Raw genomic sequence first — 16,946 nt, 5'->3', positions numbered from 1 at the left:
AGTTAAATAAAGAAGTAGATAAAGATATTTTATTGGTATGGGTTTGGGTCTGTATTTCACTGCCATTAGCATATTGAATTATCAATATATATTTGTACACTTTAAAACTAATATTTCTAGGAAGACTAATCCTAGACAACTATTAGTAATATATAAAGTAAAATAAAAAAACAAACAGACTAACAGAAAACAAAACAAATAAACAAACAACAACAAAACGAAACTAACTTATAACAAAACAAATATAAACAAATACATTTATAACTTTTTTATACTGACAAGTGAGTGACAAAATAATGAAACAGAATCAAAACAAGAAATAAGTTGATACTTTGTTTTAAGTACTGATGTACTGAAACAAAGCATGTCACCTGTCAATAGTAAAGGCCTGACAATGCATCCTTAAGAAATACACTATCACTTGTCAAAAAATATATTGGTCCAGTTTATGGACAATAAGTTGTGTAGACAGTCACTTGACACGCTACGTACCATATATAAGACAGCTACATGTTCTGTATCTGAAGTCTGACATATGTGAGTTTCGACACTTTATCAGAAGAGCTTGTCAAAGTAAAAGGTCTATCGAGGGAGCAGAGATTGTCACAGAAGCAGAATTTGTCACAGGAGAAGGGCTTGTTACAGGAGTAGTGTTTGTCACAGAGGTAGGGTTTGTCACAGGAGTAGAGTTTGTCACAGGAGTAGAGCTTGTCAGTTAACGCATGACATCACTAAGTTGGTCTGAGATTTAAAAGTAATTCACTAAATATATAATATTTTTTTTACTTAATAGGTTAAGATATTTCCTTTTTTCTTTAACATTAGATAATACTTAAGCACAATATTTAATTTTATTTTTATTTCATTTTCCAATATATATCTATCCAACTAGACTTGTTAAATATATGGTTACTTTCTTTTTCTCATGTTGAAATACGAAACGAGTAGATAATAGATATGATGAATAAGAGTTACAAAACACAATAGTTTTTCTGAAAGAAATGAGAGCATTGCTTGAATGATAAATTTTGCCAAAACCTAACGATAAAACATATCTCTTTAGTAAATTTCTGTTGAGGAAATCTTGCTTTTCCTACATTATTATGCTGCTGAACACGTGTGTTAAGATAAACAATTGATGATAAAATAATTGCATGGAGATGTTTGGGAGAAAGGAGGGGAGGGACTTGTTCAATCATATGCTTCGAGATATTTTGAACGCATCTGAAAATAACAGTTCTTAGACTCTCCGATATCCCCTTAGCAGAACGTAAAGGATCGAAATGGAATATTAAGTAAATTCCCTGGGAAAATTTTCACACGTCTCCTACAGGCACCCAGTTGATGTCTAACCTTTCTTTACAACACAGAAGCATATTTGTATTCAAGTCATTCAGATTTGGGAAACATGTAGTGATCAATGGTTTTGTTTTAAACATGTTGCGGAATATTTTAATTCATTCATTATAGAACATAGTTTGTTTCACTCGTGAGAAGAATACCAGTTGTAGTATTTCGCTGATTATATCGTTCAACAACATTGAACGTTTCTCAGGCTGTGATTACTAATGCTTGACCTCAAGTTACGAGCTTGAATTTCTCTCACGTCACTTTCAAACCCGAACGTGTGGTTATTTTGTTTGGGACCATAATGTTTGGAGGAGGTTTGTCATTTGCGATCAATATATTCCTTTACACCTAAATAGACCTTGTAATCATGACATGAAAATGTTGGGTTTTTTCTTTTCAATCTTGTCCGGAAATAATTTTTTGTCAATTTCTCAATAATCTCATTAAAATATCAAAATACTGAGAACGTGTTATTGCTTACTTGGATTGACCAAGGCTTAGATGATGGGTGTTGGCGATGAAGCAGAAGACGCGTACTGTTTCGGAGCACCTGGTCTTATTCTCCTGGTACTTTTTTCAGGAGCCTCCGTGCATATCTTTTTTTTGTTCACATTTTTATTTTGTTCGCAGTTTTATAGAATTTGAGTTTGGATTATGATTATATTGACATGTTTGTATTTTCAGTTTTTTGCTTGTGTGTTTTATTGTTGTTATTTTTTTTTAGTTTGGTTTATGATTAAGTTGACATGTTGATGTTTTCTGTTTGCATCCTTTACGAAACTATGGTACATTCATTTCTCTTTGCCATGAGAAGGACCTATGTTGTTTCCTCCTGTGTTATTCGTTATAAATGAAACTAACCACACCTCTTACTTGGTGTTTGCATCACGTGATCACTATTTTGTTTATCTAGAGTTGCGGGTAACGTATGATGTTTCCACCGTATAAAAGGTGGCAGCATAGCACATAGTTAATAGTGATTTTGTTGCAAGGTAACTCAAATGATGATAAAGCAATTTTAAAATGTTAGCATTTGTGGGGAAATCCAGAACCTAGTTGCACCTGTTTTGAATTATATTAATTGTATTTTTGTAATTGCAGGAAACACAAGTCCTGTAAAACATAAAACATGGAATTCCCAGAGGACTATCTATGGATGGTGATCGTTGGTTTTATCATCGCCTTTATTCTGTCATTCGGAATCGGAGCTAACGATGTTGCCAACTCCTTCGGGACCTCTGTTGGTTCGCGAGTGTTGACTCTGCGACAAGCCTGCATACTTGGAACAATATTTGAAATGTTAGGAGCCATTCTCATCGGTAAGTATAATGACAGATAACATTAAATAGTGAACATTTTACCAATTCAGTCTTCTAGGATTAATGTCCTCATCTTCACATTTAATAGGAATTGATTGTATGTTTTTTTTTCAAGTATTGATATTATTTTACGTCGTTGCAGCTCAGCCAATGTCCATGTATAAGACAGAATCACTTTAGTTTGGTAGTGTCATCATACGAAAATACCATAACTTTCATTCAATAACAAACACTGAATCAACAAGATCACGCTGGTTTAAGGCTACATAGTTATAATGTTATATCCGATTTTACCTCTAATGGCATTATATCATTAACGGCTAAATGCATTTAATTGATCTTTAGATATGTTATGTAAGATGACAAATAATTAATATGTTTTTTGTAAAATGTCAATCTACGGTTTTCGGTAGGGGTCCAAGCTCAAGTTCTACAAATTCTTGGGCCTTGATATTTCATACATTTGAAGTTCTGGTCATTGACTATCAAATCTGTTAATATAAATGACCTGGATCCATTTTCAAGGTCACATGGGTCGAATATGTTCTTCTCAATAGCCATAAGGCCCAGTGTGCTGATATTGGGCCTGTATGATGCTGGGATGAAGAGCTACCACGTTTAGTAATATGAATGACCTTGACTTCTTTTCTAAATCACAGTGGCGAAATATCTTAAAATCTTAAAAAGACTTCTCAATAGCCAAAATGCCCAGGGTGTCGATAATTATCAGACATCGCATACTACGACAGTTCTTGATTTCGCCTCTTCTTTCCACGGTGTCGGCTACCAGTCGTTGAAGTTGACATGACGTGACAGCCTATAAGGCCTCATTTAGTGCAACTAAGGCTTATGCTAATTAGTTGCTGAACGACAGGTGAAAATCTTGCACTGTACATCATTCAGGCTGGCCGAATTTGATACTGTTTTTATGCTTTTAATTTTTTTTATCGCATAGAAAGTTGATATATGTATACATTTTTTATGTATTTTGTATGCATGAAGTCTGTCAAACTGTGGTCTATTTAGTCAACAAGGTGAATTGATAGGAGATGCTGAAATACTGCAGCTGAACACAATACTAGCTCTCTAGACTGGACTCCATTAAAGACCATTCATGATGCCATTTGTGTCAAGAATAATGTCCCTTAACTTGCAAAATCCTGGTGGTAACACTAACATGATATTTTACTACAGTAATTTACATAAAGATATTACTTTTTTCAGGTTACAGAGTATCGGACACAATCCGGAAAGGCATAATTGATGTAGAAATGTACAATAATGGCTCTGAGAAGGTTCTCACGGTGGGGAACATCGCTACACTTACAGGTAATACGAGAACATGATGGAATAATTACCTGTAAGGTATCAGTAGGAAACTGGAGCATAATAATGTGAGCGATGTCCATTTTCCAGCTCACAGACGCAAAAAAAAAAACAACAAAAAAAAAAAAAAAAAAAAAAAAAAAAAAAAAAAAAAAAAAAAAAAAAAAACATAAAAAAAAAAAAAAAAATAGATAAATAAAAATAAAAAATCGACCGAGTTCTTAACAGTAATTAAAAAAATCAACTCTTAAGTTTTGAAATCACAATGGAATTATCATTCTTAACATTAGTGTTGTTAATAACTGCTGACAGCTATACATCAATACATCAGATTCTGAATAATTAAGTATTTTTGGAAGCTAGGAGCTAGGATTATTTCTGAATGTTATGGATCTAATAAATTCCAGTCTGGTGATCATTTAGCTATATTTCCTGATGATGTTTTACGTAGGGTCTTGTGTTTGGCTGATATCTGCTACAATTATGCGTCTTCCTGTCTCAACAACGCACAGTATTGTTGGCGCAGCGATCGGATTTTCCCTGGTGGCGAGAGGGACAGCGGGAATCAAATGGATCAAAATCGGATTCATAGGTAGTGTTAGTCACGGTTTAAATATAATATTAATGGTGTCAACCATATGTAGATATGTGGGATATAAATATTCCATCTACGCGTATATGTAGAATTTAGATCAGAACGAAGCTTTGTCGATGTTCTTAACATAAATTATCCCACATACCCACATATTATTGACTATTTTTCTCCAACCTGTAAAACAAAAATTTGGTAAACACAATGTTGATCAAACAGCTTTAATGTTGGATATGGTAAAACTTTTATATAACAAACATATAAAGAAAAAGCATATTTAAAAATACCAAAAAATACAGTATGCCATACCTCAAGTTTAAATAAAACTATAATCTCGTCATCAGAATTGTGTGTAATAATTAATTTTGTTCATGACATATGATCACACGTCCAGATGACAAAGGTCACACAGTACTATGTTAATTATCCAATATGGATGTCCCATATGGGATGCGTGAAAACGCAAAGACGGAGAAAGCTTCTCAGTCAGTGCCTCACTGAATCAAACACATATATGACTGCTCAGCTTAATGATTTTCTTGATGAAAAAGCGACGGCACGAAAATTGATATACTTTATTTGTATTATGAAAAGTTAATAGCAACAGAAAATAGTCTGAACTTTCTGAAATGACAAATGTAAGGACACTTTATGAAAATAACCCTACTATCTGTACAAATATAATATTTCATTCTGATTACAGTGGGATCCTGGTTTTTCTCGCCAATTCTCTCCGGTGCCGTGTCTGTATTAACATTCATGTGCGTCAATAAAATTGTATTGCAGAAGGTGCGTAATCATGGTTATCTATGTAGTAACACTTGATTTTGATAAATAATTAATTAATAATAAATGTATTCGTAACTTATTAAGTTTATTATAAACAAATACTCACTATAATGGTAACAATCAGACGAGAAATAATCGGATCGTGTTATCGAACGCACCGTCAATTTGCAGACTATACGAGAAATTGGTATAACCGAACGCGCCTCACAAATTTTTCTGTTTTCAATTCCCAGTTGTTGTGTTTGTACATTACATTTGACTCCACATCCATAAAAGACACAGCAGAGACATATCAGTATAGTATGTTTTACAAATGTTTCTGTGGTGAACAAATTAAAAATCGTTTAAATACCAGTAATTTTGGAAAAGAAAAAGTCGTTTTTACTCCATCTACAACTACATTGATATCTAGGTCACAGAAATTTGACGCTCTCAATTGGAGAACCGAGTTGATAATGTCATTACATGTTGAAGAAAATAACATTTCAGATAAGGAAATAAAGTACTCACCCTTGTGTTTTATAGGACAAAGCCCTGGAATCTGGTCTTAAGTTGTTGCCAATCTTTTACGGTCTTACAGCTGCCATAAATCTATTTTCCATTTTCTACGAAGGTTCCACTTGTAAGTTCTGTTGCATAGTAATTGTTACCTTAGTATTGTTGAGCATTTTCAAAGTTAGATATTTCGAGACTCTCTGTTAGTATGACGATTTAAAGCCAGAATGAGGCCAAGTTTATCTGTATTATCATTTATGAATAAACAACAGCTTACAGCTGCTTCGCCCCGCTAGAACTCGTCAGTGATACTAAGCGAATGAGGAAAATAATTTTTTAAATGTCAAAATTTAGCGGTGAGGTCACTACTCCCGTATTGCAATAAGTTCCATCATTTTCTTCTCTTTTTCCAGGTATTCGTTGATATTTTATTTCCAAATTGCCTCTACTATACACGATATCAGTTGCGCAATAGAAATATTCCTTGACATAACGTTTTATTGTAGTTTCATTTGAGATCCAGGTTTTTATAGAACCCACGGCTTAAAGTTTAATATAATGTTGTATTGGATGTCTGCTTGGCCTGATCGAACTCCTAGTATCTACAAAATGTTAACAATACACCATGCTTATGTCCTAATGCAATGAGTCTTCTGTTTTACAGTGCTCCATTTCGACAAAATCCCGTTGTACGGTGTGTTTATAATCACCTTCGGAATCTCCATCATAGTGGCGATCGGAGTAAGGTATCTCCTTGTACCTTGGTATCGGAAGAAAATTTCAGGTAAAGTCACAAGAAAGCATGATTCATTTCAGCATCAATACTTATGCTAATTGTTTATCGTTCGTTTGAGATAGTTTCCCTCTGATATCGGAATATTACAGGAAGTGTCTTTTGATCAATTTGCAAAATTAATTACACTCTGTATTGTGAGGTAAGTATCATCTGGCATGGCAGATATAATTCGTTAAATGTCTTAATGTCTTAAAAGTGTATCATAATGATAACGTGATATGAAAAAAATCGATTACTTGAAGCACAGAAACATGGTATTTCATCTAGAAACGTAAAATATAGATGCATGTATATACGCAATGTGGTTTAGTCAGGAAAGACGATAAACAAAAAAATATTCCGTTCAAAATCTTGTCTCTCTTCTGATCTTTGTGAAGAAAATTCAAATTCACAACACAATGTGCCTTTTCTATTCAGATGATTGTAGAGAACGTATTCGGAAGTTTGAAGAAGAAGGGAAAATCGACGATGACAATGCTACGGAACTTGAACAATTCAACGTTACCGAAGGTTGGTATAATGGCAGGATGATATTGAACTACTAATTTCCATACCGAAATAACTACATATGTCATATACAATATTCTATGACATTTGTTGATAAGAAAATACATAATTTACCAATTTTTTTTTTTCTTCCTTGATTTGTTATCTATATAACGATGATATTATAAAATAACATGCTATTTATTGGATTAAATTCGCATAAAATCATAAACATCTTATATAAATCTTAATTTAATGATAGATGCAGTTAATAAGAGTGATATTTTAGTTGGCATGCAGAATGTATAAAAAAGATACATACTTGAATATTACCTTTAGTACAAATTAGTTATAGTAGAACACAAATAATGGTATACTGTATTATTTAGTTATTTCGTCAATTAGGACTCGTCAGTGATGAAAAGGGCCTAAATCTTGAAACTTGTGATGAAACTGAAAATCGCGATCGCAAGAAATGTTCAAATCTAGATGAAATTAATGAAGAGGTACAAACGACCTTTTTGCATTTTTGTTATTTATTATTAATTCGGAATTGAAATAAAATTAGGTTTCAGCTGAGCGTCGAAATTAGCATGTCCCATAATTAACAAAGAACTATTTTAAAATTGATTCTCATTTTAAAATTGTTATAAATATTTTGAAGTGTAATTTCAAACAGCAGTATCTCTTCTAGAATGTGTGTCTTTTAATTGGCAAATCAATAAATCAATGTTGTCTATCGTACATCAATAATTCAGCTATATTTTATATAAATAATTAACATAATTATGTTATTTTACAGATGTCCCTGAGATTGAGGATAACTCCGAGGTAAGATTTTCCTTTTTGCGGTGACTTATACATTAACTATGATTTTATAAACAGAATTATAAAAGGTTTTATTATCATTATTTTCACGAAGGTGTAAAAGCACATTTGGAATTTACGTGTATCATGGTCATCGTAATGGATTCTTACAAGTATGCACATGAGAGGTTTTTTTCAATCTTGGTGAAAAACATGAAACAATGAGAGATATTTCGAATATGTGCATTGGTAATGTCAACCGAAAAAGCACTTTTTGGAGGGAAGGCATGGCGCTTTTCTCACATGATTAAGTAAAAAGTGAACAGATCAAATTTTATATTTGAGAAAAAGCAAAGAAAACATATTTTCCAAAGTGTTATCGGTCTGACTGATCATCGCTTCGTCGTCTTAAATTCTGAATACATTAAATACACCATTATTTCCATAAGACATTTTTTATGCTTGACTCTCGACATTGGTGTAGTTGTGTCAGTCATTAACAATCCACAGAAGTTGAAGCATATATTGGTCTATTATATTCTATTTCAATTCCTATTTCTGTTCTATTAATTATCACCAGGAAACACGAGTAAAAACCAGAGAAAATATTACCGACAAGCCGGAAGTTGCCAAGCTCTTCTCCTTCCTCCAGATACTTACAGCAGTTTTTGGAGCATTCGCGCATGGCGGAAATGACGTCAGGTATAGATCTATATTCAAATCATTTCGCCAGATTTAGATATGAACAATTAGGAGAAGTGATAGTATTTCTTCAACAAACAACAAAAGCAGAGACAATAATAATATTCATTTTCGTTAGATTGACCACCTGTTCTATTATATCCCATTTATTGCAGTTTAGATAGGTGTGATTACAAAGAGCTTGTTTATTTCAAACAGTAACTCCATCGGCCCATTGATTGCGATATGGTTGATAGCAAAGGAGGGAACTGCCCTACAAACAGCAGCTACGCCAATATGGATATTGGTATATGGAGGAGTAGGGATGGTCATCGGACTGTGGGTTTGGGGACGACGGGTCATTAAAACGGTTGGGGATGACCTCACCAAAATAACGCCGTCGAGGTATGTTCTATACATGAGTTCACCTTACATATAAACAGCTATGCCGTTGTTATTCAGAAGGGTCACAAAGAAAACATCGTTATGTAGCATATCAGAATAACATGACTGTAACAAAGTTAAACCAAAAAGAAAGTAAAAACACGAGAACAATGAATTCGGAATCTAGGGTAATAACTTTAATTCTATAGTGATTAAACTCGTAGCAAGAACAGCTTACAACTATCATTGTATAATATGTTGTTTTGATTAACCTGTCACTGCAGCAGATTGCACTCTCACTATTATATACCCCTCATTTCCTTTACTTTCAGTGGGTTCTGTATAGAGCTTGGATCAGCCTTGACAGTTCTCGTAGCCTCAAACATAGGTCTTCCCGTCAGTACGACACATTGCAAGATTGGATCAGTTGTATTCGTCGGCAGGGTGCGCTCAAAGGCAAACGTCGACTGGGCGTTATTCAGGAACATTATCATCGCATGGGTGGTAACCCTTCCGATCAGTGGTGCCATAAGCGCGTTGGCCATGTTTGGATTACAGAAACTAATATAAAACATACTTCTTCTGCTCAGAGGAAACTGACAGCGCCCTGAATTAGAATGACTTTTTTTGTATTCTTTGTCTGGGGTAGCTTCAAATGAATTGAAGAAAAAAATCATATATTCCTATTGGAATCGTTTCACTTCACAATTTTAGAAGTACATTAACATTTATTTTCAAATGTCATCATATATATCAAGGACTATCATATCATTGAATTGTAAATAAACAATATCTATATCATAAAAAATACATGTATATTAATAAAACAATACAAAATTGTGACCAGTTCTGTGAAGTTGTTTCTAATATATCCTGTATTTACCACTCGGTTAATTGAACTGTCTTGTTACGGCCGTTATGGCAGATGGAAATGTCAGAGCTTTGCAGTCAAACATTACTGCATATAATGTACTGAATGTTTTGATTTACAGTCCTTTGGGGTCTTATACCGATTGTGAATTAATTCAAACTGACAATTAATTATCTCTCAGTGTAATCCGTCATATGGAACGGCTATTTTGATGGGAACCGTACAATGTATCTTAGTCAGCAATGCTGACGTCAAAATGTGCTGGATAGTATTTATTTCATATTAAATCTCATACGTTTATGATTTATGTACGTAGTGGCGAATACAACTTTTGTAAACTGATGTAAAACGGTAGTATTAGGATGTTTGTTTGGTATGAAAAGTACATGACAAATATATATCACTAGAGAAGCTAAATTTTACCGCCTGACCTCATTTCAATACTTTAATTATTATCTCATCTTTTCTTTTCTGTTCTCTCTTTCCTTGCCTTTTTCCTATATTTGTGTGTCCAAAAACGAGTCCTAATATGACCCTGGATGTTGCGATGATGTTCCACACCCAATCCGGCCTTGAAAAAAAAACAAAAAAAACTTGCACATACACTTAATAAACAAATCCTGATACTAATGGGAATGTCTCTTTTTCCGCGTTGCGTAGTCATCGATTTCATTTCGTCACTTTGTTTACAACATCGATAGATTTAGGTCACGGAGACCTATATCTTGAACGTTAATAACTCAAACAAACATCCACTCCTTTGCTCGAGTTCTTCACATTCCAGGTACGGGTGCGGGCTAACAGTGACACAGCATTAGGATTTCTGGAATATTTTGTAAAAATTATGGGATTTTTTGGTCCATTCTGTCGATGATCTGGAATGCTAGCGTATAATTATGCAAACTGTAGCTTCTCTTTAAGGTTGTGAAATACTGAAATCAACAAATAGGAATCAAGAGGGACGAGGTACCGGTGTACATTGGAGCCTGTAACGATGTTTCTGTGGATGAGGGTTTGTATGGTATACTACTACTAAAAGCGTATCATACAAGCCCTCATCTCTAGAAACATTTTCACATGCCCTTGTCAATGTGAAGGTTGACATTTCTGAGCAATCACACTGCTGTTCATCCTCGATACTCCAGGAGTTACGAGCACCTTCGCTATCTGCACCCCTGAAACATGCCATGGCAAAATTGAAGGCATATACAAAGTAATTTGACAATTTTCATGAAAAGAACTGAAATACTGAAATGCTACACAGTGATATAATACATATTTGTAATTTTAAATGTGAGATTCGATCCATCACATCCTAAACAGTCTAAAACTTTTATAGAAGATGACTATAAACGGCCAAATTCGAAATTTTGAATTCATTTTCCATCAAATCAGTGAAATTTGTGCAAAATGTAAAATCTTGGCAACAATGTAAAGTTCCAAATCAAGAGATTGCCGCTGACACTGGTATTGGATATTGAATCTAGAATCAAACTAAACAACAGATTATGAATTGTTTAATTTGCTGACGTAAAACCCGCGCGTAAACTGCGCAATTTTTCTTTAGAAATGAAAGGTCCAAAGTGCGGAGTGTTTACATTACGTAGCTATAAGATATTTATTTTCATCTTTGTTGCGGAAACGTCACAGATTTTGCGACGTCCAATAATTGATTTTAGGGATTATCTTGAAAAAAGGAGATTATGAGCTACAAAATCAAATGAATTCATTATTGTATATGTATTATTTATATTACAAACAAACTAAGTCGACATTATCAAAACCCAGGATGAAATGTTTGAAAACGTGACAGCAACTAGCATGACGGGAACTTCCCCATCTGTAAAGACAGTGGCCTGTGTGGACCGTTGAAAAATATGTCGACTATATAAACTATGTTTTGAAATGCTGGTATATTTTCGACTGTTTAGAAATGACATGATTAATTTTATTCACTTTCACGTTGGATATCACAACAGAGAAGTCAAGTACACTTGTCTGGTTGTGTAAGGCGGAAGTTCGCGTTGACATATTAAGTATGCGGGATTTTCATTGGGGTCTGATTACGCATACATTACTGAATCAAATCGGCCTCATTGGCGTTTACAATATCTGCGAATATATAATTGCGTATTTGTCAATGTGAGGATAGTTTTCACGCAATTATCTTACCAAATTGTGTAGTGAAAGATCGTTTCTCTTTGTCAAAGTGCCATCGCATACAACCAGTGTATACTAATTGCTTGCAATACTGGGTCGGGCCTCAGTTTTGGGTAAGCTCACGCGCCGACGCCAGGATAATGTCATTGGTGTTTTTAAATAAAAGAAAAGACTGACAGGTGGGTTTTTACGACGTCATTGACGCATTTGGTTATGGTAGAGTACGTATTTCGACTGACGAGCTGGTTTTGATGACGTCATTGATGTTTTTGGTTATGGTAGAGTACGTATTTGGACTGACGGGATGGTTTTGATGACGTCATTAAGTTTTCGGCGGTACCCTAGAGTCTATACATATTTTTTTCACCGGAATATGACTTGAATGGCGTGTATGGCGCGTTTGGTGTTTCTTGGCATGCAAGAAACATTATTTTTTCATTTTATTATTACGAAATATTACTATTTTACTAAAAAAAACCACAAAAATTATTTTAAATTACATTTCTTTCAATCATCACATTTTCTATTTGCAAAATTGATATTTTTTAACTACACAATTACATTGGGGGGGGAGGGAGCGAGTCGTTGAATAGTATGCTTGTATGGTATACTGTCACAAGGGTCTGTAGCAATGTTGCTTGGGGATGAAGGCTTGTATGGTATACTATCACAGGGGTCTGAAACAATATTTCTGGGGGATATGGGATAGTATGCCATACAAACCCCTGTAATCACAAACACTGTACGAACGTTTTCATCAACATTGTGTGTGCTTGTGTGTAATTATGATGCTTTCCTACCGCTTGTGTGTAATTCTGATGCTTTCCTACCGCTTGTGTGTAATTCTGATGCTTTCCTGCCGCTTGTGTGTAATTCTGATGCTTTCCTGCCGCTTGTGTGTAATTCTGATGCTTTCCTGCCGCTTGTGTGTAATTCTGATGCTTTCCTGTCGCTTGTGTGTTATTCTGATGCTTTCCTACCGCTTGTGTGTAATACTGATGCTTTCCTACCGCTTGTCATTCTGATGCTTTCCTACCGCTTGTGTGTAATCCTGATGCTTTCCTACCGCTTGTGTGTAATTCTGATGCTTTCCTACCGCTTGTCATTCTGATGCTTTCCTACCGCTTGTGTGTAATTATGATGCTTTCCTACCGCTTGTGTGTAATTCTGATGCTTTCCTACCGCTTGTGTGTAATTCTGATGCTTTCCTGCCGCTTGTGTGTGTAATTCGCTTGTGTGTATGCTTTCCTACCGCTTGTGTGTAATTCTTGTGTGTAATTCTGATATTTTCCTACCACTTGTGTGTGATGCTTTCCGCTTGTGTGTGTAATCTGATGCTTTCCTACCGCTTGTGTGTAATTCTGATGCTTTCCTACCGCTTGTGTGTAATGATGCTTTCCTACCGCTTGTGTGTAATAAGTCTGATGCTGATGCTTTCCTACCGCTTGTGTGTATTCTGATGCTTTCCTTTCCTACCGCTTGTGTGTAATTCTGACCGCTTGTGTGTAATCCTGATGCTTTCCTACCGCTTGTGTGTAATTCTGATGCTTTCCTTTCCTACCGCTTGTGTGTTGCTTGTGTGTAATTCTGATGCTTTCCTACCGCTTGTGTGTAATTCTGATGCTTTCCTACCGCTTGTGTGTAATTCTGATGCTTTCCTACCGCTTGTGTGTAATTATGATGCTTTCCTACCGCTTGTGTGTAATTCTGATGCTTTCCTACCGCTTGTAAGCCTGATGCTTTCCTGCCGCTTGTGTGTAATTCTGATGCTTTCCTACCGCTTGTCATTCTGATGCTTTCCTACCGCTTGTGTGTAATACTGATGCTTTCCTACCGCTTGTCATTCTGATGCTTTCCTACCGCTTGTGTGTAATCCTGATGCTTTCCTACCGCTTGTGTGTAATTATGATGCTTTCCTCTTGCTTGTGTGTAATTCTGATGCTTTCCTACCGCTTGTAAGCCTGATGCTTTCCTGCCGCTTGTGTGTAATTCTGATGCTTTCCTACCGCTTGTGTGTTTCCTACCGCTTGTGTGTAATGCTTTCCTACCGCTTGTGTGTAATCCTGATGCTTTCCTACCGCTTGTGTGTAATTATGATGCTTTCCTCTTGCTTGTGTGTAATTCTGATGCTTTCCTACCGCTTGTGTGTAATTCTGATGCTTTCCTACCGCTTGTCATTCTGATGCTTTCCTACCGCTTGTGTGTAATTATGATGCTTTCCTACCGCTTGTAAGCCTGATGCTTTCCTGCCGCTTGTGTGTAATTCTGATGCTTTCCTACCGCTTGTGTGTAATTCTGATGCTTTCCTACCGCTTGTGTGTAATTATGATGCTTTCCTGCCGCTTGTGTAATTCTGATGCTTTCCTGCCGCTTGTGTCATTCTGATGCTTTCCTACAGCTTGTGTGTAATTCTGATGCTTTCCTACCGCTTGTGTGTAATTCTGATGCTTTCCTACCGCTTGTGTATAATTCTGATGCTTTCCTACCGCTTGTGTGTAATTCTGATGCTTTCCTACCGCTTGTGTATAATTCTGATGCTTTCCTACCGCTTGTAAGCCTGATGCTTTCCTACCGCTTGTGTGTAATTCTGATGCTTTCCTACCGCTTGTGTGTAAGTCTGATGCTTTCCTACCGCTTGTGTGTAATCCTGATGCTTACCTACCGCTTGTGTGTAAGTCTGATGCTTTCCTACCGCTTGTGTGTAATTCTGATGCTTTCCTACCGCTTGTGTGTAATTCTGATGCTTTCCTACCCCTTGTCTGTAATTCTGATGCTTTCCTACCGCTTGTGTCTCTGATGCTTTCCTACCGCTTGTGTATAATTCTGATGCTTCCTACCCCTTGTCTGTAATTCTGATGCTTTCCTACCGCTTGTGTGTAATCCTGATGCTTTCCTACCGCTTGTGTGTAATTATGATGCTTTCCTGCCGCTTGTCTGTAATTCTGATGCTTTCCTACCGCTTGTGTATAATTCTGATGCTTCCTACCCCTTGTGTGTAATTCTGATGCTTTCCTACCGCTTGTGTGTAATTCTGATGCCTTCCTACCGCTTGTGTGTAATCCTGATGCTTTCCTACCGCTTGTCATTCTGATGCTTTCCTACCGCTTGTGTGTAATTCTGATGCTTTCCCACCGCTTGTGCGTAATTCTGATGCTTTCCTACCGCTTGTGTGTAAGTCTGGTGCTTTTATCATGTTTATGGTATGTGAACTATATAAATATTGTTTACTAGTACGAGCTGTCCAACCAAACCTTAAAGTACTATGAAATCTGGTTACATTTACAATTAATAATATGTGGATTTTAAAAAATTCCAAGGAGCATTTGACTAATCTTCAACATCCTATTCTAGACACGTTCCAATCTGTACATCACCATACCCACTCTCAACAGAAAAACATCCTTCTTGTGTTGATATGAGATCTTTTTTCCCCGCCGAAACATGCCACAACTAGCTGTTGAAGGAAGTAGAATATGCTTATTGGCTTCAAGAGTTTTTTTTTTTTTTTCTTTTTTTGTTTTTTTTTCCCCAATAGAATTCTATATACCACTTGGTATCCTCCTGAAGCCTAGAAGATGAACTTTAACACGCATATGAACTTTGAACTTCGCAGGATGTTGGTTTCATAGAAATTTCTCCAGCTTGAGATTTTTCTTGTTGGATTCGTTTTTTCCAAGAAATAAATATGAACGGCGGTAAAAATATATGGTTTTGAATTAAACTGTGTATTTCGTGAACAACAGGCCCACGGGCCTTAACGTCATCTGACTACAAAAACTTTCAACAGGGAGAAGGAATATTTTTCTACTTTGAATGAAATCTTACTAAGAAGCTGTTTTCCATGAAGCAGATGGAAGTTTTAGTGAGATGTAGAAAACTGAAACAAGTGTAACCTATTTTTTATAGTAAAGTGAGAGCTCAATCCAACTGGTGAAACTTGAGAAAAAGTTTGAAAAAGTTGTTGCACAGGAAAACAAAGCAACAAAATGGCCTCCCTGGCTGCCGTATCGAAGTTTTGACAAGTTCGAAAAATTAAAAAAACCACTTCGTTGTGGTCTACATCACCTAAACATTCCAGCCAATTTTTTGCTCAATGGCACCAGTGGAACTGGAGATGTCTTTCAAGATGGCGGCCATGGCGGTCATCTTGGATTTCAGACAAACCCGAAAAATAACAACACTAGGTCAGGACCATCTCAGGATCATTTCATACAAGCCTGAGCTCAGTCCCAATAGTGAAACTTGAGAAGTTTGAAATGTCAAAAGGTTATGCACGGCAGATGGCGGACGACGACGGACGAAGCCCAACGGCTAAATCAAAGAAAAAATATACTGAGGACGAAATCATAAAATGAGGTTCTGATTAACTATACCTCGTAGAGCTAATCAACACGATCATCCAACAGACTACAGACATAAGTGTGCCTATAGGAACTAGTTGCGCCCTTCTGTTGACCGACTTGTTCTCATTTTTATTCCAGGCTGAATTTGTCGAAGAGCTTATCAAAACAAGCCACATCCATCGTTTATACCGACTAGAATTTGAAATCAAATTAAATTTCCCTATTGTGAATTTTCCATTTCTTGATAGCGACAGCTATATACATCCCCAACCTGGTGTTTACATGTCGTATTTTATTCAATATTCAAGGGCCTGTTCCCGACATCACTATTTTCATGCAAAATGTCAACTGACAAACTCCTAACACATGGTTACAAGAGGTGCAGGTTGGTGAAAATTATTCTTCTTGGTGCGATCTGAGACTGGTCGTGTTTGATGCTCGTTAATTTGCCTGTTGGTTCTGTTGTTATATGCCTTGTTCTCACTTGAGAATGTGACATTACTTACTTACTTGGATTGACTAAGGTTTACATGACGGGAGTTGTCGA

General features: G+C 36.0%; 1 protein-coding gene across 1 annotated transcript; it reads left to right on the top strand.

The window, feature by feature from the left end:
* The first annotated feature begins 2,479 nt into the window (after positions 1–2,479).
* LOC132557482 (sodium-dependent phosphate transporter 2-like) lies at positions 2,480–9,595 on the top strand. The gene is made up of 11 exons (XM_060221971.1): positions 2,480–2,669; positions 3,894–3,998; positions 4,447–4,587; positions 5,291–5,376; positions 5,902–5,998; positions 6,536–6,655; positions 7,085–7,177; positions 7,956–7,984; positions 8,541–8,662; positions 8,861–9,046; positions 9,358–9,595. Exons 1-11 carry the CDS (start codon positions 2,480–2,482, stop codon positions 9,593–9,595), a joined length of 1,407 nt encoding a protein of 468 aa, XP_060077954.1.
* Positions 9,596–16,946: the final 7,351 nt, after the last annotated feature.

The sequence above is a fragment of the Ylistrum balloti genome, unplaced genomic scaffold (genome assembly GCF_031769215.1).
Source record: "Ylistrum balloti isolate Yb309-2 unplaced genomic scaffold, AGI_CSIRO_Ybal_v1 Utg370678, whole genome shotgun sequence".
Lineage (NCBI taxonomy): Eukaryota > Metazoa > Mollusca > Bivalvia > Pectinida > Pectinidae > Ylistrum > Ylistrum balloti.
Note: the sequence above shows the minus strand (reverse complement) of the source record. Positions and strands in the feature narration are given on the sequence as shown.